The sequence below is a fragment of the Anoplopoma fimbria genome, chromosome 6, assembly GCF_027596085.1.
Source record: "Anoplopoma fimbria isolate UVic2021 breed Golden Eagle Sablefish chromosome 6, Afim_UVic_2022, whole genome shotgun sequence".
NCBI lineage: Eukaryota > Metazoa > Chordata > Actinopteri > Perciformes > Anoplopomatidae > Anoplopoma > Anoplopoma fimbria.
The window spans coordinates 4,619,017-4,642,170 of NC_072454.1; the positions used below are offsets into that span (position 1 = coordinate 4,619,017).

The 23,154-nt window shown below is 36.1% G+C and overlaps 3 protein-coding genes across 5 annotated transcripts; 2 read left to right on the plus strand and 1 right to left on the minus strand.

Annotated features, from left to right (window-relative positions):
- The first annotated feature begins 3,503 nt into the window (after positions 1-3,503).
- Positions 3,504-10,788, plus strand: cryzl1 (crystallin, zeta (quinone reductase)-like 1). Of its 2 annotated transcripts, XM_054599789.1 has the most exons (13): positions 3,504-3,704; positions 4,715-4,792; positions 5,688-5,760; positions 5,867-5,911; positions 6,209-6,277; positions 6,866-6,999; positions 7,172-7,283; positions 8,161-8,259; positions 8,449-8,561; positions 8,794-8,899; positions 8,988-9,033; positions 9,696-9,813; positions 9,904-10,788. In XM_054599789.1, the coding sequence occupies exons 1-12, from the start codon at positions 3,636-3,638 to the stop codon at positions 9,790-9,792; spliced, it is 1,041 nt and encodes a 346-aa protein (XP_054455764.1). In that variant the 5' UTR covers positions 3,504-3,635; the 3' UTR covers positions 9,793-9,813; positions 9,904-10,788. The 2 variants fall into 2 exon arrangements, with proteins under 2 accessions (XP_054455764.1, XP_054455763.1); XM_054599788.1 differs by having other exon boundaries at positions 9,696-10,788.
- A 22-nt stretch (positions 10,789-10,810) lies between these two features.
- On the minus strand, positions 10,811-16,316 carry setd4 (SET domain containing 4). 2 transcript variants are annotated; one of them, XM_054599785.1, is made up of 13 exons: positions 16,229-16,316; positions 15,112-15,210; positions 14,900-14,995; positions 14,633-14,670; positions 14,164-14,252; positions 13,341-13,577; positions 12,963-13,022; positions 12,527-12,656; positions 12,213-12,387; positions 11,950-12,028; positions 11,573-11,653; positions 11,256-11,379; positions 10,811-10,988 (listed from the first exon to the last, which is right to left on the minus strand). In XM_054599785.1, exons 2-13 carry the CDS (start codon positions 15,185-15,187, stop codon positions 10,812-10,814), a joined length of 1,362 nt encoding a protein of 453 aa, XP_054455760.1. In that variant the 5' UTR covers positions 15,188-15,210; positions 16,229-16,316; the 3' UTR covers position 10,811. The 2 variants fall into 2 exon arrangements, with proteins under 2 accessions (XP_054455760.1, XP_054455761.1); XM_054599786.1 differs by having other exon boundaries at positions 15,112-15,201; positions 16,229-16,304.
- Positions 16,317-16,322: 6 nt separating this feature from the next.
- cbr1 (carbonyl reductase 1) lies at positions 16,323-22,190 on the plus strand. The gene is made up of 7 exons (XM_054599790.1): positions 16,323-16,431; positions 18,668-18,782; positions 19,201-19,370; positions 20,090-20,197; positions 20,426-20,634; positions 20,872-20,925; positions 21,545-22,190. The coding sequence occupies exons 1-7, from the start codon at positions 16,332-16,334 to the stop codon at positions 21,716-21,718; spliced, it is 930 nt and encodes a 309-aa protein (XP_054455765.1). The 5' UTR covers positions 16,323-16,331; the 3' UTR covers positions 21,719-22,190.
- Positions 22,191-23,154: the final 964 nt, after the last annotated feature.

Sequence of the window (23,154 nt, forward strand, 5' to 3'; positions counted from 1 at the left end):
CGGTACCGTGAAAAACGCCGGTAATCCGGCACACGGTATACAGGAGGATGAGCCGTCCAGATAAACATCCGTGAAAACATCATGACGTGACGTCACTGCACCGCGACTGTGACAAACGTGAAACATTAAATAAAGATAATAAAACATTAAATAAAGATAATAGATGATATTGCAGCCTTCGTGGCATCAACTTAAGATCTTAAAAATAAGAACTTGAAAATTTAAATATATACATATATATATAAATATATTGTGTTTTATATGTATGAACAAATGTCTCAATAAAGTTAGTGAATTTAAAAAAAAATAAAAAAAAAATCTACCCAGCATGCAATGCGCGGTGATCGCCGGAACCTATTTCCCGGTCACCGGGATTCTACCGGGACGCCTCCTCTAGCTCCCAGACGGCTCAACCTCCTCTAGCTATGCTAGCTATAGGAGGTTGAGCCGGTCGATCCACCGGTACCGGTACCGTGAAAAACGCCGGTAATCCGGCACACCGGTATACAGGAGGATGAGCCGTCCAGATAAACATCCGTGAAAACATCATGACGTGACGTCACTGCACCGCGACTGTGACAAACGCGAAACATTAAATAAAGATAATAAAACATTAAATAAAGATAATAGATGATATTGCAGCCTTATCAACTTAAGATCTTAAAAATAAAACTTGAAAATTTAAATATATACATATATATATATTATATTGTGTTTTATATGTATGAACAAATGTCTCAATAAAGTTAGTGAATTTAAAAAATAAATAAAAAAAAAACATCTACCCAGCATGCAATGCGCGGTGATCGCCGGAACCTATTTCCCGGTCACCGGGATTCTACCGGGACGCCTCCTCTAGCTCCCAGACGGCTCAACCTCCTCTAGCTATGCTAAAACTAAATAAAGAGGTTAAAACATTAAATCAAGAGAATAAAACATTAAATGAAGATGAAAAACATTAAATAAAGTAATCCGGCAAACCGGTATACAGGAGGATAAAACGTCCAGATAAACATCCGTGAAAACATCATGACGTGACGTCACTGCACCGCGACTGTGACAAAATAAAGAAACATTAAATAAAGATAATAAAACATTAAATAAAGATAATAGATGATATTGCAGCCTTTGTGGCATCAACTTAAGATCTTAAAAATAAGAACTTGAAAATTTAAATATATACATATATATATAAATATATTGTGTTTTATATGTATGAACAAATGTCTCAATAAAGTTAGTGAATTTAAAAAAAAAATAAAAAAATAAAAAAATCTACCCGGCATGCAATGCGCGGTGATCGCCGGAACCTATTTCCCGGTCACCGGGATTCTACCGGGACGCCTCCTCTAGCTCCCAGGCGGCTCAACCTCCTCTAGCTATGCTAGCTATAGGAGGTTGAGCCGGCTCGTCCACCGGTACCGGTACCGTGAAAAACACCGGTAATCCGGCACACCGGTATACAGGAGGATGAGCCGTCCAGATAAACATCCGTGAAAACATCATGACGTGACGTCACTGCACCGCGACTGTGACAAACGTGAAACATTAAATAAAGATAATAAAACATTAAATAAAGATAATAAAACATTAAAGAAAGAGAATAAAACATTAAATGAAGAGAATGAAACATTAAATGAAGAGAATGAAACATTAAATAAAGATAATGAAACATTAAATAAATAGAATAAAACATTAAATAAAGATAATAAATAACATTAAATAAAGATAATAAAACATTAAATAAAGAGAATAAAACATTAAATAAAGATAATAAAACATTTAATAAAGATAATGAAACATTAAATAAAAAATAAAACATTAAATAAAGATAATAAAACATTAAATATAAAGATAATTGAAACATTAAATAAATAGAATAAAACATTAAATAAAGATAATAAACATTAAATAAAGAGAATGAAACATTAAATGAAGAGAATGAAACATTAAATAAATAGAATAAAACATTAAATAAAGATAATAAAACATTTAATAAAGTAAGAAACATTTAAAAAAAAAAAAACATTAAATAAATCTAAAACATTATAAAGAGGTGATCGCCGGAACCTATTTCCCGGTCACATTAAATCATGAATGAGAATGAAACAAACGCGGTAAATTAAATAAAGAAATAAAACATTAAATAAAGATAATAAAACATTAAATAAAGATAATAAAACATTAAATAAAGAGAATAAAACATTAAATAAAGATAATGAAACATTAAATAAAGAGAATAAAACATTAAATAAAGATAATAAAACATTAAATAAAGAGAATAAAACATTAAATAAAGATAATAAAACATTAAATAAAGAGAATAAAACATTAAATAAAGAGAATAAAACATTAAATAAAGATAATGAAACATTAAATAAAGATAATAAAACATTAAATAAAGAGAATGAAACATTAAATAAAGAGAATATAACATTTAATAAAGATAATGAAACATTAAATAAATAGAATAAAACATTAAATAAAGATATTAAAACATTAAATAAAGAGAATATAACATTTAATAAAGATAATGAAACATTAAATAAAGAGAATATAACATTTAATAAAGATAATGAAACATTAATTAAATAGAATAAAACATTAAATAAAGATATTAAAACATTAAATAAAGATATTAAAACATTAAATAAAGAGAATAAAACATTAAATGAAGAGAATGAAACATTAAATGAAGAGAATGAAACATTAAATAAAGAGAATGAAACATTAAATAAAGATAATGAAACATTAAATAAATAGAATAAAACATTAAATAAAGATATTAAAACATTAAATAAAGAGAATAAAACATTAAATGAAGATAATAAAACATTAAATAAAGAGAATGAAACATTAAATAAAGAGAATATAACATTTAATAAAGATAATGAAACATTAAATAAATAGAATAAAACATTAAATAAAGATAATAGATGATATTGCAGCCTTCGTGGCATCAACTTAAGATCTTAAAAATAAGAACTTGAAAATTTAAATATATACATATACCGGTACATCTAATGTTTGGAATATTTCCTTCCAAATAATAAGACAAACAGAAGGAAAGCTTTGAAATATAAATATGAATATTTAAGACTGTACTTAAAAGACAATCCCATAGATGATGGTTTAGAGAGAATAGAAGTAAAAGATGAAGATAAAAACAAAAAGATATTATTAGGTAAGACTTTTGTAGACTTAATTTCTGGATTAATTGCACATTATTGCAAACACAAAGGGATGAATTCTAATCCTGAGTGTGGATGAAATAAATGTTAATAAATATAAATTCTGAGTGATTCTGGTTCCTTCACTTCACATGACATTTTTACTTTAAAAGGCTGTTTTTTCTTTCTAATATGATACTTTGAGGGTGTTTTATTAGGATGTGGTAATCCATAACATCCAACAGAGGGCGGTATTGTGATTATGTTTAACACCACAAGCAGAAAATGTAAACAACAAAGAAGAAGAGGGTCAGCTGACTCCAGATAGTCAGTCGAACAGGAACTAGAAAGAAGGAAAGATCTTCTGCAGGAGTTTAATAGATAAATGCAAAGAACTTTTGTCCAGCTGGTTTTATTATTGTGTGACCTTGCAGCTGCATGCATTATTAAAGATATTAAAACACAATGAAAGGTTTGTACTGCAGAGCTGCTGGAGAGAGCCATGCTGAGCCCAAGTTCATCATCCAGGAAACGGTGAGGTTGTTGTTTTGTGTTTTTGGGGTCTGAATCTGAACGTATATGTGGATGCTGTCACTGACTGAAGTGTTATTATCATTATGAGACACATGACACACTAAAGCATCATGTGATCAGGGGGAAAGCAAAGGAACCCAACATGCATGTGTGGAAACTGTGGCTCCACCTGCAGACTTCACTGTGCAGCAGAACATCATGAATGTGTCCAGCAATCCCTTTTTTTTTTAGTTCAGTTTATTTGCACAATTGAAAAATATAAAAAGCATAACATTCATAAATGATATGGCAGTGCAGGAAGAGGCAGAAAGACCACTGGGATTATGTGAAGCCTCCACCTATATAATATAAATTTAAAAAAAAATCACAATGCTGTAACGAATACAAAAAGAAAATACATATGGTATGAAATACTGTTGAAAAAAGATATGATTTATAATAACAATACATTATAAACAACAAGAAAACAAAGGAAAAAAAATGCAATGAGTCAAGATGTGAATGAGCATGAGTGTGTGTGTGTATGTGTGTGTAAGTTCATATGTGTGCATTTATGTGCGTGACTTCAATAACCTTATTATAACAATAACGTGGCACCATGTTAATAATGGCAATATTTTTAATTAATAGACCACAGTTTACAGTGTTTAGGGGAAGACAGTGCTGAATGTTTGATTGCTTACTTCAGGCATTAAATGCATTCATAATATCTGCCTCACAATCTGTATTTTTATTATTGAAATTGTATTTGTTTTATAAAAGAGACTTTACTCTGTGTGTCTCTGTGAGCCTTCCACTTAGCACTTATTGTATTCGTATTAGTTTGTTTCTGTACTTTTGCTCTGGTTTATGCTTTAAGATGCTTGTTTAAGAAAGGAGATGCACTTATGACTTCTGGTGACTAGTAGTTCTCTTGAATACCTATGTTGAATACACTTCCTGTAAGTCGCTTTGGATAAAAGCGTCTGCTAAATGACTGTAATGTAATGTAATGTAATGTTTCCCTGCAGAGTCTCCCAGAGGTTTTAGACAGCCACCTGGTCAGAGTTCAGGTGAAGGCATGTGGACTCAGCCCGCTGGACCTCAAGGTACTTAAAACAAAGATGAAGTCAAAGTGGATGTGAGCGTCACTGTGAGCTGATTAGAAAATAACCAGACAGTAGAAGATAAATCCAGGACAAATTAAACTGTCTTTAGTTGCTTATATTAAAGAGTCACCTATTATTATTATTATTATTAATATTAAACTTCTTAGATGTAAGTACTCTGTACTCAGGATAATGAACATATTGCATTTTGTAATTATGAGTACAGGACGAAAAAAGATAAGGAAGCTGGCACTAAATCATACAAAATAAAACGCACAAAAAACATAAAAAAGATCCATCAAACCAGCAGAAAATAGTTAATAATAACAAAAATGTGACAGCTACAACCATTCAGTTCGATTATATCATATTTGAGTTTTTTTACTTATTTTCTACACCTTTTTTTTAACCTATTTATTATACTTGTTTTTAATACTAATTTATCTTGTTTGTTCGTTTGCACTATACACTATTCTGCTGTAATCCTGCACATTTCTCCGCTGTGGGACGAACAAATGATGATCTTATTTCATCTTATCTTAATATAAAATAATAAGAAAAAATCTTCAAAATGTATTTTATGGAGGAGTTGATTCATATTCAATAAATAAAAAGAAAGATTACCAGATGTAACTTTTATTAAATGTTATAAATACATTCAAAAATCTTCATGTTTTCATCCTGTGTAGTCCAGTTCTGCACGTGTCCATACATCCAGCTTCTGCTTCCTTACAGCTGACAGGCTGTTTGAATTGTAGCCATATTGTCTCAGTCTTGTATCCTAACTTTGTATGCAAGTAAAGATAATTTAATAAAATTTCAATCAGTTGGTTACATATGTATGGCCGTCGTGATGACTGATGACTCCTCCTCTCTCATCCGTCCTCTGCTCCAGCTGCTGGATGACGTCGGGATCCGGAGAGATTTGATTCCTGTTGGCAGAGAGGTGGCCGGGGTCGTGCAGCAAGGTTGTTAACACACAAACACACTATTCACTGGTGCTGCATGATTTTTATTAAGGAATAAATATCTTTTGACAACAGCACTTACATTTTTATACATTTTTTCCCTTAGTGGGAGCCAAGGTCTCTTTCTTCCAGCCGGAGGACGAGGTTGTAGGTAGGACATTAATATTTATCTTCAGTGGTTGTTGAAAGATAGATCAGGTGATCAGGTGAACTATGTGGCAGTAATTATTTACAATAACTGAAACAGAGTTATAATTCATTGTAAACATGTATTGCATCTTCCTGTTATTGTATTGTATGTATAAATTGTGTGATTTCCACCTCTCGTGTAAATGAATGATAAACAAAATCTGCATCTTATTCAAGTAACATAAAACAAAAAACTGTGATTTTGAATGTTTGATATTGTAACGTTTGTGTAATCACAGTATCACCCTTTTTGTTTCAGGTATTCTTCCTCTGGACTCTTCCTGTTCTGGACTCTGCGATGTCATTGACGTAGATGAACACTATTTAGGTAACACACACACACACACACACACACACACACACACACACACACACACACACACACACACCAATGCACTTTGTTTGCTCAATTAGCATCTTACATTATCACCAAACACAAATTCTCACAAAACAGTCAACCAATATGTTTTTTCTTTATGTCATTTCTTTCAATTTTATTCTAGACTCCTTGACTTTCACAAAATCCTACTATATTGTCTGTGCACAATAAGAAAGGGCCCTCCAAGTCACAGCCCTTCATCTGAAAGGTCAAACTGTTCTCAGCTGCTCTACTTTGTCCTATAAGTCAGCAGGCATACAGATTATCTGAAGTGACCTTTCTCAGCCTGTCATCTGTCAAAAATAAATTTGTGCTGGCAGCTTGTAAGAAGCAGAATTGTGTAAAAGCACCTAAAGTGCACAGACTGCCTCCTCTTTTACCTGTGGCTTATGTCTGACTTCATTTTGGAGCCTTACACAAGAGATGAAATGCTGTTCTTGTTGGTGGTTTGAAAATCACGTCATCAAGTCCTAAAGAAATCTGTAAAAAAAAAAAAAATCCAGTATCATGTTGGTGTCTGTTTTTTCTGTTCTGCAGTACAGAAGCCAGAGAAGCTGAGCTCGGTGTGCGTTGCCGGAGCTCTGCGTGACGGCCTCTGTGCTTACACTGCTCTACACACACACGCTCGCATGGCAGCCGGACACACACTCCTGGTCATGGACGGAGCAAGCGTACGTAACAATAGTAAAGAAACTGGACGGATTGGGGACATAGTGGAGAAACACGACATTCATCTAGGACAGTTTTACAACATCAGAGGATCTTTGTCGCAAAACATCTCCCCTTTAAAGACAATATAATAAAGAATAGAATGTAATGATCCCTTCTCTGCTCCCTCCTCAGTCTTTCGGCCTTATGTGCGTCCAGTTGGCTTGTTACCACGGAGTGAAGGTCTTCACCACGTCACACTCGCCGCAACAACACACATTCCTGGAGCAGCTTCGGCCCAGCGTAGGTAAGTACAGGCCAACGCTGTGATGTCTGCAGGTCACTTTTGATAAACTTTTTTAAAATCCATTTTCTATGACCTCACAGACATTCTTTTCTTTTCTAATCATTTCAAGCTCCTCCTTTTCCTTTTGATTTTCTTACTTTCCTGTCTTCTCCTGCTCTTTTCTCCTCCCCTTCATACTTCCCTCAGGAGTTCAGGATCCTTTAGTAGGTGAGATCTTTTCTTTCTGTCTTTCTAGATGACTTGCATTCTTGCTTCCTGACTGACCTTTTCATAGCACCCTGATTAATCAATATGAGCTGTAGTTTTATTACTTTGTGTCCCTCCTCGTCCGTCTGAATCCAGGATGAAATCACCACAGTTAGTTTATTAGATGTTATGTTTTTGTAACAACTTTTACACATTTTCAGGTTCAAGTTCTATATTTATGATGTGCACATTACAAAGAACAGGTTGTAGGAAATCCTCAGGCTCCCACCAACAATGATAATTAAATATGTATAAAAAAGAAAAGGAAGATCAAGCAAGTAAAAACAAAATGATAATCTAAACATAAAATAAGAGTAAAATATGACATAGAGACAGATTGTTAGTTAACATTAAATTGAGGTATGTTACCTCAAATCAAGACCTTATTTTCTCATTCTAAGTAAATGTTACAAAAGGGAGACTGACTTTAAAAGTGAAAATATCTTCTTCTAAAATCTGCTGCCCTCATGTGGCAAAACAGTGAAATTACAACCATGACAACTAAAAGGAGCTTCCAATAAGATATTTTGGCATCAAACTGGAATTGAGAGTGGCAGATTAAAATGTTTTTTAATGTGTTGTGAACCAGATTGACTCGTGAGATAATTTTCCTGTGTCTTTTCATTCAAAGCCAAAGTTATTCCGGCGTTTAACGGCCCATCAGACCTGCTGCCGGTAGTCCTGGAGGAGACGGGAGGACTGGGAGTGGATATCGTCATAGACTCTGGAGGTAAACACATGTTTCTGTTTCTGATTCAACCTGATGAACATGTGAACGATTCCACATCATGACACCAGGACATTTCGCTTTGTGTTTATGTGTGTGTGTGTGTGTGTGTGTGTGTGTGTGTGTGTGTGTGTGTGTGTGTGTGTGTGTGTGTGTGTGTGTGTGTGTGTGTGTGTGTGTGTGTGTGTGTAGTGCGTCTGCAAGAGGTAGAGTCAGAAGAGGCGAAGCTCCTCCCTCACAAACATGACATCATCAGTGTGCTGGGAGTCGGGGGGCACTGGGTCACGTCCCACAAAGACCTGCAGGTCAGTCAGAGCTGCATCGTACAGTGATGGCTTCATACTGGTTATTTTACATCCCTCAGCCTCACAAATCTCTGATTAAGATGAAAAGTGTAAATAATACAATTTAAAATCTAATAAAAAGCCTTTAAAAAAAATAAAATCTTTATGAAACAAATAAGTATTATCATAATTTTGTTCAGTTCAATTAAAAAAAATGTAATTAAGTCTCGCTGTCTCATTTGTGTTTTTACAGTTGGATCCTCCAGATTGCAGATTGCTGTATTTAAAATCAGCCTCGATGTCTTTCCTCAACCATGAAGTGTGGACGGCTTCATCAGCGCAGCAAGGGAGATACCTGCGTATCCTGTTTCACACAGTGTCTAATCTAAAACATATGCATATGATCAGGTGAATCATAAAGTCCCATCCTTGACAGGTTTGTGTCAGATATTCTCAAGGACATTGTGGAGAAGATGTCTTCTGGAGTTCTCAGGTAACTCATTACATAAGATTTTCTGTTTATCCAAAAGGTAGATATAAATTCAGTTTGCTCAATTACAATTAACAGGATGAATCCAACTCAATACCCAAACATGAAATATCAATTTAAATTCTGTATTTTTTGGGGCAGAAACACTTATCACATAAAGGCTAAATCACAAAGAAGTTATTTTTCTCATCACTTTGGTGTAATCATAAAAGCAGGCTTGTTATCATGAGCATGTCACATGAGAAGCTTTTGGTCCACTAAATCAAGCCCCCAATTTATACATACTGGCCAAATGGGGAAATTACAACTTTAGGGTCTGTCATGTGATGCCTTACATTGTTATAGACTTCTCTTTAACCCAGTGGATCATTTAGTTTGAGGTAAATCAACTTCCCAGTACGAACATCTGAATAGCCCTTATTCAAATCATGAAATAAATGATCCATATTTGTTCTGTTCATGTACTCCCTGGTTTTATTTTAGTGCCAAATAGTGCTTCAAAGTGTGATTTAAAGACCTGACACAGTTCATAACTGAGTTTACAGTTTTTAAGACCAGCAGGAACTTAACTGCACACACAATGAGGAATTACAGCCCAAACACTGTCGTAAAACTTAAATCAAATGTAATCTGTTGGTCTGTCTGGTTTCAATCCGTCTCTCCAGACCTCAGCCCGAGGAGGCGGTCCCTCTCTATGAAGCCACGGTTGTCATGGAGACTGTCCAGCGTCACCAGAAGAAAAAGGCTGTTGTTCAACTCTGACCGCAAAAGCTCGACTGAGATGTAAAACAACGTACAATTCACAGGAATCATTTTCCTTCTGCAGTTCAACTGTTCAACAAGACGCTGTTTTTACTTGTGATTTGTTTTTAGGGGCCTGAAACTCGTCACATGATGCATCACGAGGAACATAAGCAAACATCATGACCCAGTGTTATTAACACCTGTGGTTTAAGAGTCTCATGTTCACTTGACCCGCTTGACTTTAAGCTGCAGGAAGAATCAGTTTTCTTCAGTTCAAACCAACCAGCCACAGACTTCTGAATATGTATGATTTCATACGAGCAGACTGTAACCCACATTAAAGCCTGTCATTCAAATCAACAGTGCTTCATTTGTCTCAATAAATACACATTTTATCAAAAGAAAGATGATGGAATTCTTTCTTTTAGATGTAAATACAGCAACGATATAAGTTATGGAAATGACAATATAAAACAAACTGCAATTTAATTGGCCGTCATGAAAATGACTGTGTACTGTTGCAGATGTTGTCTTCTTGATTTTGAAATTACTTGAGTCTCAAACAAAACTGAGCTGTACTGAAACTTTAAATCAAAAAAGAAATAAAGATAAATCTGTCTTATGAGTCCAGAAGGTTAAAATAATATTCATTTTAGTGCCCTGTTCCTTTGACCTTTCCTTGGCTCAGTTGATGGTGTGACGACGGTCTTGCTTAGGGTTGACAAGCAGAACGGAAACAAGGAGACTGTCCAGAATTTCCAAGGTTTGTACACCCTGATTCCTTTCCTCGCCTCCTCTACTTGCGTCTTAGTCTTCCCTCAAGGAAGATATGAGCGGAGAAAGCTCTTTTATATGTCACCGGTGTATCTTCACTTACAGCTCCTCCAGAAAAGCTTCTTGATGCGTCTTAGTCCTTCAAGATGGAGACCTGAGATCGATTTTCGGGTCGTAACGAGGAGGCACAAGATTGAGAAATGAGGAGGAGCTCAGTGCGGCCGATAACTTTGCTTCTTGTAATGTCTGGCACCAATCAGATGTCAGCTAACGGCGTCAACATCAGGTTGGCATGACAACAGTTCGTCTGGTTTTCTCTGCATGCCTTCTAGTGCCTCAAGACAGCTTCCCAGGATGCACCTCTCCTCCTGTCGCAGTGACTTGACAACATCGAGCTGCTCCCTGACCGGCTGGTCACACTGACGGAGGAGATGGGAGATCTAAACACACACACACACACACACACACACACACACACACACACACACACACACACACACACACACACACACACACACACACACACACACACACACACACACACAAATTATAAAACTATCAACCTGATTACTTTTGTTACAACCTGTGTGTGTGTGTGTGTGTGTGTGTGTGTGTGTGTGTGTGTGTGTGTGTGTGTGTGTGTGTGTGTGTGTGTGTGTGTGTGTGTGTGTGTGTGTGTGTGTGTGTGTGTGTGTGCGTACACACACCTTATCCAGAGCTGTGTGAGAGTCTTGTAGGAGGCGCTGACAGAGAGTCTTGGCGGTCTGGACGCTCCACTCCTCTCTCTCCTCACACAGCACCTGGCCGAGCAACACCGCCTTCCACTGGTGACTATGAAAACAAACACACATCTAATAAATCAATAATTCACTGTCAATACTGACAAACTGACCAATGACACTAAAGTAGATTTTAGAGCAGTGGAGCTTCTCTTTTGCTTAGATATTGAAATACTGTATGAATATGTATGTGTGGGGTGTGTTTGTGTGGGTGTGTGTGTGTGGATGTGTGTGTGTGGTCTTACTAAAGTGTTTGTGGCAGCGACAACAATCTGAGAGCCGTCATCAGCCTCCAACTGGGACCTTCACTGGACACAGTGAGGTTACTGACAGGGAGAAAGAGAAAGGGGAGTTATGCATCAAATGTATTAGACCTATTTAAATAATAATTCATTTCTGAGTGCAATACAGTGATGTCTCTGGACATGTAAATTAATCTTTCGTAGCATAAAGAGCAGACACAAGGGGAAACTGCTGCTACTCTGGGCAAGACAGAAAACAACTAATAAAATTAAATAAAATTAAATAATCACAAAAATAATAATTGTATCTAGTAGCACTATTAAAAGGCTTTACAGACAAACAATATAATACATAAACAATAACAATGCAAATGTCTTACTGAAGGAAATTGTTCTCTTTGAGAAACTTGATCTTCTGATCCAAACTCCTGTCACCTCTTAAAACATCAACGAGGAGATCTGAGAGACCAAAGTGAAACACAAGAGTACAAACTTCTGGTTACAGTGTCTTTAACTTTTCATTCAACCTGAACTGTATCACGACAACAACAACTGCAATATTCACAAAGATATCAAACATTAATCTGTCTCTGCTTCAGAGGCAAAGATTATAAGTATTTTTGTATTTCATTCTGTAGCTCACCTGCATCCACGTAGACCACGCTGTTGGGGTTGCAGGGGGCAACAAAGCCGTACTCTAGCATCAGGCGCTGGTTGTCATGGGAACCGTAGTTAATGAAGGCCTGCTGGTAGCGGAGTGTCCCAGAAACGCTCCTGATTTCATAACATCTGGTCACGTCATTGAAACTTGCTTCTACCTGGAAAAAATAATGAGATTGGTGGAAAACTCATTGGTGGCTCTCCATCATTCCAACTGTGGAAGAGGTCACATATTCTGCACTGCGTGCTTTTACACATAGGAGAGTGGTTAAGCGTTCAGTACGGTTTGAGGTCTACCTGCACGTCAGGCCGGTGGTTGAGCAGGTCAAGAAAGGGCGCTAAAGCGTAAGCGTTCTGTCCAGACAGGAAGTTGTTGGACGGATGGGACATGAAGACAGAGCGTGTGTTGACACTACACCACGCCCACCTGGAGGAGGAGGAGGACGGTAACAGCTTAATAACCTGACAGAAAACTCATTTTAGTCCAGAAACATTTTCATTGCCATAAACCATTGTAGTGAACTGTTTATTTAGCTATTCATCATTAAAAAATGTACTTAAAACATACCAAAATAAATAAAGTACCACTGAGAAATACATTCTCAAGTTTTCTTGAGAATGTATTTGACTAAAATGTGAAACTGGAAATTTGCACATACATCAAGATTATGGAAAGGTTTAGATTCAGCTTTAAGGTGTGTGTGTGTGTGTGTGTTTGTTTAAGCGTGCATACCTTAATGCTTCATATGTCAACACCTCATCAACGGGCTGCCTCAGGATTGGCTGCAGGGATCTGTAATAATCACACAATAAATAATTTACAAACAATTGGGACGACACTGATATTGTTCACAAAAAAGATGCCTGATGGGGTGACTTCTTTTATGTTTGTCTTTTGAAGAACTATATGTATAGGGATGTATTTAAAACCAACATGTTTAGACTTGCATATTGAAAAGGTATCAAATAGGGCGACCATCTAAATGCAAAGATTAAGTGTACCTTATACAAGTAATGTTACAAAATGTATAAGTGAACTCTGCCCTGCTAGTTCTAATCTGTACATGATCTCACACAGGACCTGAATAACTGGCTCCAGTTTCGGGCTCACCTGAAAAAGTTTTGATGAATCGAGTGGATTTCTCTCACCGCCTCCCTCTGCTCTAAAGCCCGCCGCTGGACACCGGTCGGCAGAACAGCCATGACGTCATCGGTGAAGTAGGCGGGGCAGGTGTAAGTGGCGGGCAGCACGTCGATGTAGGGGAACCAATCGGAGGCCTCTCCCAGGTGACGCTCACAAACCAGGAAGACGCAGAGAGCCAACAGTGGGGAGAGGCGGGGCTTCCAGCTGAAGAGACACAAGCAAACTCCCATTTTTTTAATCAAAGAAAAGCTGAGTCACTATAAAAAAAAGAAAAAGGTTTGAAAAAAGTGATTAAGCAGTTGAAATCAAATCAAGTTTCTTTCATGAATGCAGCTTGTCCGTTTTGTCAACATATATAAAGTTATGGCGTCTTCACAAAATTTGCTTTTCTACTTTACACCGTTTTATAAAATGCTGGGATCACTCCAGTCAAACATGTTTTGTTATACATTCGCAAATCCGATACTGACAATCTCAGAGCAGACAAATCCTGGCCACCCCTTGTGTCTGTATGTGTATTTACAATGTTATGAAATTTGCAACATGTTCCTTATTCTTATACTTGAATTGTTTTTACCTTACTCTTCTGCTTTAATGCAATTCAGTTTGACAAAAACACAAACTGACCCTTTAAAAAACACCAGAGTTGGATAAACATCCCAATGACACATCGGAGCTTTAAAGAGATGGAAGCTTTTGCAGGGTTGTTTGGAGGGTTTGCATTCAATTTAATATTTTTGTTATTCCATCCACATTCTTATATTTTAGATTGTTTCCCGTCTGAGTTTACCTCTTGATGTACTGTCCCAGAGAGCTGTCTAGGACAGTTGAGGTCGTGAGGAGACAGGACTCTGGCAGAGAAATGATGAGCTGGCCAGGCTGACGGAAGAACAGAGACAGACAGAGAGACAGATCATGACTCATCAAATAATGTAGATTAAAAAAAAGAATGGATGACAAACACTAAATCAAACAAAAGGTCAGCAGAAATATTACATAACTGGTTATATTGAGGGATGTGGTTTTAACTTTATTTAGTTTTCATAATGTTAATTTTGCTTCAAGCCATCTAGTTATCATGCGGAGAATTATAGATGTTGACAATGAGAACAATAAAGAATGCCTGCCTTATCGTTAAAAGGAGAAACTGTACTAATGCTGTGATTATGACCTTCTATTCTATGAGAGACATTTAAGTATTTCTAGTTAAATAAACTGTTTACATGTGTCGTAGTTCATTCAATCAGATTCAGACTTACCTTTATGCTTTTGAGAGCTTGAAGTCCTCTCCCTGTGTCTGTGATTACGAGAAGCAGAAAACACACAAACACACACACACACACACACACACACACACACACACACACACACACACACACACACACACACACACACACACGCGTAAACTTTAAAGTCTGTCCTTCAAACCATCAATCGGATTATTACACACAGGTTGAGTGCAGTTAAAGGTTTAGAGAAACAGATTGGGTACTATGGTGGAGTGCAGTAGGACACCAGACTCGTACCAGTGAAGAGCGCCGGCTGCAGCAGCGTTGAGGTGAATCCTCGCTGGTGAAGAAACTTCATCAGTCTCACATACTGCAGCTGATGACACAGAGAGACTGAGGAAACAGAAAGACACAGACTGGTGATGGGAGAGACATGTCTGTGCTGAAACAGCTTACAGCACTGAAACACTTTCAGAAAGCAAAAATACAGCTTGTTATTCGATTTATACCCGACTGGACGACGCTTCCTTGCTTCTGCCTCCTCTTCCTCGCAGCTCGTCCAGCCCGTTGGCCGCGACCCCTCATGACCCCACCTGGACCTGGACCACCTTGTGGTCGACAAACACACACATTCACACAATAATGATGCTGAAATTCATGCAAAATCCAGTTGGCAAACCAACCACACAGTATTCACAGCTTCTCTACCACATTTGGTGACTTTCTGAGATGCTGGAGATAATATTAATTTCCTCACTTGCTTATAAGATAGACAGTTAATCAACATATTAACTATCACTATCGCCAAAGATCCTGTCTTGTGTTCTGCTTACACTCATTTGCTGAACAAATATTAGAAAGCTTTATGTGTTTACTTACCAGTTTATTAGGTATACCAGGTTAAGATTAATGCAATCTAATACAATAACCCTGTAATATATCCTACCACCATTAAAGTAATAATGATCACTTTTGGTTTGGATGCATTTTTGCAAATTTCCCCGCTGAGGGACTAATAAAGGATTTTCTTATCTTATTTTAGAGAGGTGTTGATTGAACTTTATGGTTATTTTCAAGCCTGTATACATTACATTGCATGATACTAACAGGTGTTTCTAATATTATGTCCAACACATTTATGTCATTAAGAGTAGAGTAAAAAAACATATAATGCAGTCTCAAAGAAATCAACATATTTCTTTAAACAGTTTCAAGAAAAAAATTGTAGACATCTTGAAGGCAAAATATAAAACATATTCTGGTTTGTTGAGCATTTGTTTGTTTACCACATAATTCCATATGTGTTCCTTCATAGTTTGGATGTCTTCAATATTAATCTACAATAAAAAATAAAATAAAAATAAAGAAAAACCATTGAATGAGAAGGTGTGTCCAAACCTTTGACTGGTACTGTACATGGCTGCCTAACAGCTACCTATATTTACATTGTTTGCTTTCTGTGTACTTCTACTAACCCATTAAATACAAAAAAGACAACACAAAGACACAAGTAGCTTAATATCCAATGTAAATAAAAAACAAACACGTCATTTAAAGTTGTTGATTAGTTAAGAAGTGCAAAATGACTGTTATGAGATGGTATGAAAAAAGCCCCAAGCACAATACCTATGTATTAATCTCATTTGTACAAAGTCTTGGTCCTGTACGGCTGCTCCTTGGGTCACACCCACGTGGTTGGCTTGTTTACTTCCGGGTCTGCGCAGTAGCGATGCGCGGCAGACAGCCAGCTCTCCTGCTTCCTGAACTGCCTCACTCCTCTCTGCAGCTTCACTCCGCAGGATCACTCCACACTACGACACCAGCTCCAAGTAAGAAACCTCCATTCACACCCTGTTTAGATAGGTAGCCATTTACTGACATGCAAATGTGCATTTAGTGTATGCATTTGTTTTAAAAATGGGTGTCTGCTGCAGCTGAAATATGCAGATTATTAACTATTGTTATGTAACACTATTCTGAAATCATATGTAAGCTCCTGAAGCTGACATACTGTAAAAAGGCAATTGCATTTTTAATAAAACCTAATGCATTGATTACGAGTTGGATAACATTAACTGTTAGTCTCCCACCCATGTTGCACAAATCCTTGTAAAACCAGTTTACAATGTAATGTTGAAGGCTTGAATCAGGAGTAAAGGTCATGACAGTTACTTTTTTTTTTTTTTTTATTAAATAGGCATTTTTTTAAGCTGAAACCCTTGTTGCTTTTAGACCTCCTTGTTTTGTTACAATGTAAAGCATTTATTTACATTATCATACATTAATCATTAATCAGAAGTTTGGCTTTTGGGGCATAACAATTAACTTAGTAAGAGTAAATTAAATAATTACTGCAAAAGTCAAGAAGCATAAATATAGAAATTAAGAAGAAAAATACAATGAAATAAGTAAAAAATATTAAAATATAGTATGAAAAAAATGTGTGAAATATTGGAACAGTGAATATGCAAAAGTTCACAGTATAAGTTCCCACTTTTAATGTCTTATATCAGAGTAAAATAATGTAAAAAAAAAAATGCTAGTTACCAAATAAATCTCTTTATTCCAGCGTCATTAGATTATAGACAATTTAAAGAAAAATTTGCATCCCTCTCTCTCTCTGAAGTTGTCACCATGACTCAGCACTTTTATCCCTTTATCATTTATTTTTATTTTTTATTAAATAGGCATTTTTTTAAGCTGAAACCCTTGTTGCTTTTAGACCTCCTTGTTTTGTTACAATGTAAAGCATTTATTTACATTATCATACATTAATCATTAATCAGAAGTTTGGCTTTTGGGGCATAACAATTAACTTAATAAGAGTAAATAAAATAATTACTGCAAAAGTCAAGAAGCATAAATATAGAAATGAAGAAAAAAAATACAATGAAATAAGTAAAAAATATTAAAATATAGTATGAAAAAAATGTGTGAAATATTGGAACAGTGAATATGCAAAAGTTCACAGTATAAGTTCCCACTTTTAATGTCTTATATCAGAGTAAAATAATGTTATAAAATGCTAGTTCCCATTTTTTCTTAATTCTAGCATTAGATTATAGACAATTTAAAGAACAATTTGCATCTCTCTCTCTCTCTCTGAAGTTGTCACCATGACTCAGCAAATCTTATCCCCTTTGAATCTCATCCTACATGGCTGATTGTTTATTTTGGATGTCCCCGCCCTCTATAGAATGAAAGCTGTGTGTGTTTAATGTAAAGCATTGCAGCTGGAGTTTTTACTTTATTATAAGACAAAAATGTTTGTTTTAATCATAGAAACTAGTTCATTAATCATAATCTTTTAAGTTCAAATTGTATTGGATAATAGATCATTTTAAGAGCAATTATCACTGTTCTTTCTATGTAATTGTCACCGTGAATCAGCTAATTTTATCCCTTTTAATCTATTCATACATGGCTGATAACATTATTTATTCAAGTACATTTTTTTGATAGAGTTGTGAAAATCCTCGCCCTCTCTGGACTGAAACCTGTGTGTGTGTGTTTAATGTGAGGCTGATGCTGATAGAGTTTTTACATTATTGTAAGAAATATTAAGGCACATTGGGTCCCCACTTTTCATTTCTTAAAATCAGATTAAAAAGTGATTTAGAAGAATTCTCACAGCTCTTTCTTTCTGAAATTGTCACTGTGATTCAGCAAAAAAAAAATCCCCTTTTTAATCTCTCATCTTCACATTGCTGATTGTTTATTTTGGATGGAATGTGAAGGTCCATCCCTTTCGGGGTGAAAGTTGTGTGTGTTTAGTGTGATGCTAGTGCAGTTTTTACATTATTTTAAGACAGAAAAGTGTTTGTTTTAATGACAGAAACTACTTCCCTAATCATACGTTTTTTAATTAAATCTGTATTGGATAAAAGACCATTTTAGGAGCAATTGTCAGTGTTTTTTCTCTGAAATTGTCACCATGACTCAGCAAATCGTATCCCTTTTTAATCTCCTCCTACATGGCTGTCAACATTATTTACTGAAACCTGTTTGTGTGTGTTTTATGTGATTAATAAGTGATTACATACACTGATGTCTCTCTGTCAACAGTCATGTCTACCAAGGTCGCCGTGGTTACGGGCAGTAATAAGGGCATCGGCCTGGCCATCGTCCGAGCGCTCTGCAAGCAGTACCAAGGAGACGTTTACCTCACCGCCAGAGACGTGTAGGTCGCTCACCTGGGAGCACCTCAACATATGATAATACCACTGATTACTCATGTTTCACCTAAATATCTATTTGCAAACCTGTTTTGTTACAAAATATATAGAAACCTGACCCATGAAGAGGGACATTAAAAGACATTTCCAAGCTCCAACGTTTTTATAAGTGCAGCAATGTTTTAAAGCTGCATGTATTTGTTTTTTGTAAACAGATACAGATACAAAACGTGATCAAATAATATGAAATAACAGCCCAGTTAATTGGAGATGTACAGAGAAAACACACAGAGTTTTCTCTGTAAGATCATGTAAAAAACCACAAATCACTGTAAGACTACTGGTTCAATGTGTCGTAAACAGATCTGTTCCTCATGAGAATAAAGTGAAAATGAATTCAAACTTTTATTCCTCTTTGTGCAGCACTCGTGGACAGGAAGCTGTGAACTCTCTGGCCTCAGACGGGCTGAAGCCAAAGTTTCACCAGCTGGACATCAACGACCTGAACAGCATCACCACCGCCGCTGCTTACTTTAAGGAGAAGTACGGAGGAGTGGACGTCCTCATAAACAATGCTGGGATAGCATTCAAAGGTATAGAATTACAGTTATATATTGTACGTCACTGTAATCATGCACAGAAGTATGATAAAATATAACTAATGTGAATACTAATCAGACAAACTGAATAACACTGGTATGAAATGAGAACCAATATTCAGTCTTTAAATAATACTGTAGTACAATTTGACCCAAAATTACAATAATTATAAGGTGTATTAGTAGCATTAGTAAAATGACAATCACAACATTTTTTGCTGATTTTTTTTTTTAAATAACATATATTTGTATATATTTTTTAAATAAAAATCTCCCTTTTCACATAAAATCTGTGTTTTTAATAGTAACTAACTTAATAGAAATAAAAACAAATGCTCAGTAACAACAATATTAATATTGTCACTAAAGCATTAAACCAAGTAAAAAGGTTTTAGCTCCACCTAATGAACTTCAATCATTAGTAGAAGCCTCAGTAGTCAAAAACAAAAAGATGAGTTTAGTAAAATACTGAAAAAGGAGCTCTCATCTTGATGCTCTCTAAATGCAATGAGTGCATTTAATTAATACATATTTGAGTTTGTGAACATAATTAAACATGCCATTAGTTTGTATTTGTGCTATTTTAAACCCCTAAATGCATAAAATGACTTTATTGCTGATATTTTGAGCTGCGAGCTATGCGTTGAAGGAGACAACCAATAAGGAGTCGACAATGACATCATCTCTCTCTCTCTTATTCTTTCTCTCTTCAGGAGCAGACACAACTCCGTTTCCAGTCCAGGCAGAGGTGACCCTCAAGACAAACTTCTTCGCCACCAGAGACATGTTGACTCACTTCCTGCCGCTCATCAAAGCTGGAGGTAAAGAAGAAAAATGACTGGAACAAGTCCGCTGTCGGTCACTGCTGTCTTAATAAACAGCCTACTTCAGAGTAAAGAAAAATAAAGGCAGCTCTCCGGTTTCAAGAGTTTGTTTCTTGATTTCGCACCAAAGTCTGGATATAAAATGTGTCTTTTTCTTGGCTTTGGTATTCAGTTAACAGCTTCAAACATCCTCTCTCTCTCTGTTTGTGTGTGTGTTTGTCTCAGGTCGAGTTGTGAACGTCTCCAGCTTCGTCGGCTCCCGCGCTTTGAACAAGTGCAAGCCGGCCCTCCAGCAGCGTTTCCGCAGCGAGGACATCACAGAGGAGGAGCTGGTGGGACTGATGGAGCAGTTTGTGGAACAGGCCAAGAGTGGCGAGCACGAAAAGGGCGGCTGGCCTGACACGGCGTACGGGATGTCCAAGACTGGACTCACGGTACGACCAATCTGACTTTTAATTAGTTATATGGTCTGTGGAGACCAGCATGAGTTTGAAGTTCTTAAAATGAAAAGAAATGACATTTTGTGAGATTTCTACCCTCTTTAGTCAAAGTCAGGAATCGTAGATAGATAGATCATTAGAGAAGCTGATTGAAATGCTTCTTGAACGCCATATTTCCTTTCATATATATATTTAAATTATTCATATGTGTATCTCTGTGTGTGTCCTCAGACCCTATCCATGATCCACGCTCGTCGTCTGTCCAAGGAGCGACCAAAAGACGGGGTAAATATTATATCTTTTAATGAAACAACAAGAACCATCTCTTCCTTTAAACAACTTTGTTCCACACTGAAGTTTGTTAAAAGACATGAAAATAACGTCTCACTTCTCTGCTCAGCTGTTATTTTTTTCTAGTTTTTTCTTTTTGTGTCTTGCAACAAAACTTTTAAGGATGTTTTCTTATAAGAACTAAACAATAACAATGTACCACTAACAAATATTTGTTACAAACTTAAAAAAAACCAACTTGAAGACGGCTACAACTCTACATTTTTCTGCACCTTACATTTTATTCTAATGATATATATGTTTTTATTCTTTTTTTTATTTCTGTTTTAATAATTTCAAAACCTACATATGTGTTATTTTTCTTTTTTTTGCCTTGCGTTTCTTTGTCTTTTCTTAATGCTTTATGTTTCCTGAAAATAAATGAGATTTCCCTTGCTGTTGGATTTGGGTTCATATCATAAACACAGGGAGGTTGGACGGTAATACCAGAAACAAATGACAAATGAAGGATTTCCTCCACAAAAACATTAATTTGTCAGGTCGATTGTTTGTTTCCAGTGAAAGCCTCACTGCTAACATACATTTGTGTTGCTTTTAACATCTTTTCTCACAGATCTTGGTGAACGCCTGCTGTCCGGGTTGGGTGCGCACCGACATGGCCGGTGATAAAGCCCCCAAGTCACCAGAGGAGGGTGCCATCACTCCGGTCTACCTGGCCCTGCTGCCGGCCGGAGCCACGGACCCTCACGGAAAGTTCGTCTCCGATAAAGAAGTCCAGCCTTGGTGAAAGGGCATAAAGAGTCCAGCGTATCAGAGTCTCATCTTCAGCACTTAAATTACCAAAAAACTGACACACTATATCGATTTCCAAAAAGGAACATCCACAATTTGAAAACATTGACAAAAACATCAAACAATCTGGAAAAAGTTAAGCAGTTAAACCAAATGTTGAACGACATGAAACCTCAATAACTCAAAAAGCTCAAGGGAAACACTGATATGTGATGTTCTTTCTGTTTGTACTGTATGTGTGTGTGTCTGCTGGGTTAAATGTAACAATATCCATGAGTTATGTGTTTTTGTTAAAACTCTATTTCATCTCTTTGCCTTCGATGATATAAACATTATTTCAATCAAATGTTTTTTTACATGGAAAAAGAGAATACCTGCCTTAACTGAATGAAGCTTAAATGTTGTGATATCAAAGAAAATGAAACGCTTTTCTGTCAAAACTTATAAAGTACTTTTCTACAATGCAATGCCTTTTCATCGAGCCGTTACATTGCTTTCATATACAAATAAATGAGCTTTAAAAAAAACTATGTTAATGAATTATGCAGCGCAAAAAAAATCACATATGTTGGACTAGCAAAAGGGAGCTTGAGGTCGAAGGAAATCTAGGATGTGAGGCAGGCAAACAGTAGTTTCCACACTTTTGATTATTCTCTATTCAACCTTTTTTTTCTGGCAGAATTGAAGCCCTTTTAAATCTCTTAAGTGTTAAATTGCAAACACCTAAAACTTAAAAACAATCCAGTTGAATGTAATGTCTGCTTAAATGTCTGAAAACAGACTTCTGGGAGGAAGAAATGGGACTTGATTAACAGAATTAAGAGAAGTTGGGTTAATATTAAAGTTAGAAGTAAAAAGTGGTAAACACATTAATATAATTCTTTTCATTTGGTACCTTGTTTGTATTCTTCATCACTGTAATGTGAGAAAGGTTTGAGTAGTGAGATCTAGTGACTCCTGCTGGCCAAGATTGGCATTTCATGATAAAATAGATTTTGTGTAACTTACATTTTTTTTTTTATAAAAGAGAAAAACACCAAAAAGTACAATCCAGATATAAAGGTTAAATAAAAAGTAGGTTGCCTTTGATTTGCAGTTTAACGTATCTAGCACCTTCATCGGTTATTCCTATTTATAGACACATTTATGGAGAGCTTTAACGACAGCTAACAAAACAATGACAGCCTCCCCAGAGAAATATTAATAGAGCTGACATATGACACAAATATGGCTTTATTTACGGGCAACATGTCAATAAACCCAGGATTCATCTTCCTCTTCTGTTAGATTCACGCTTCATTTATTTCAGGGTTTTATCTGTACATTGGAAATGTTGTTGAATATTTGAATCTTTCCACTGCATTAATTCTCACAGTCCTCTGTTGTATTTTTAATTCACCCTGTGATTTTATAAATAGGCTACAGAGATCA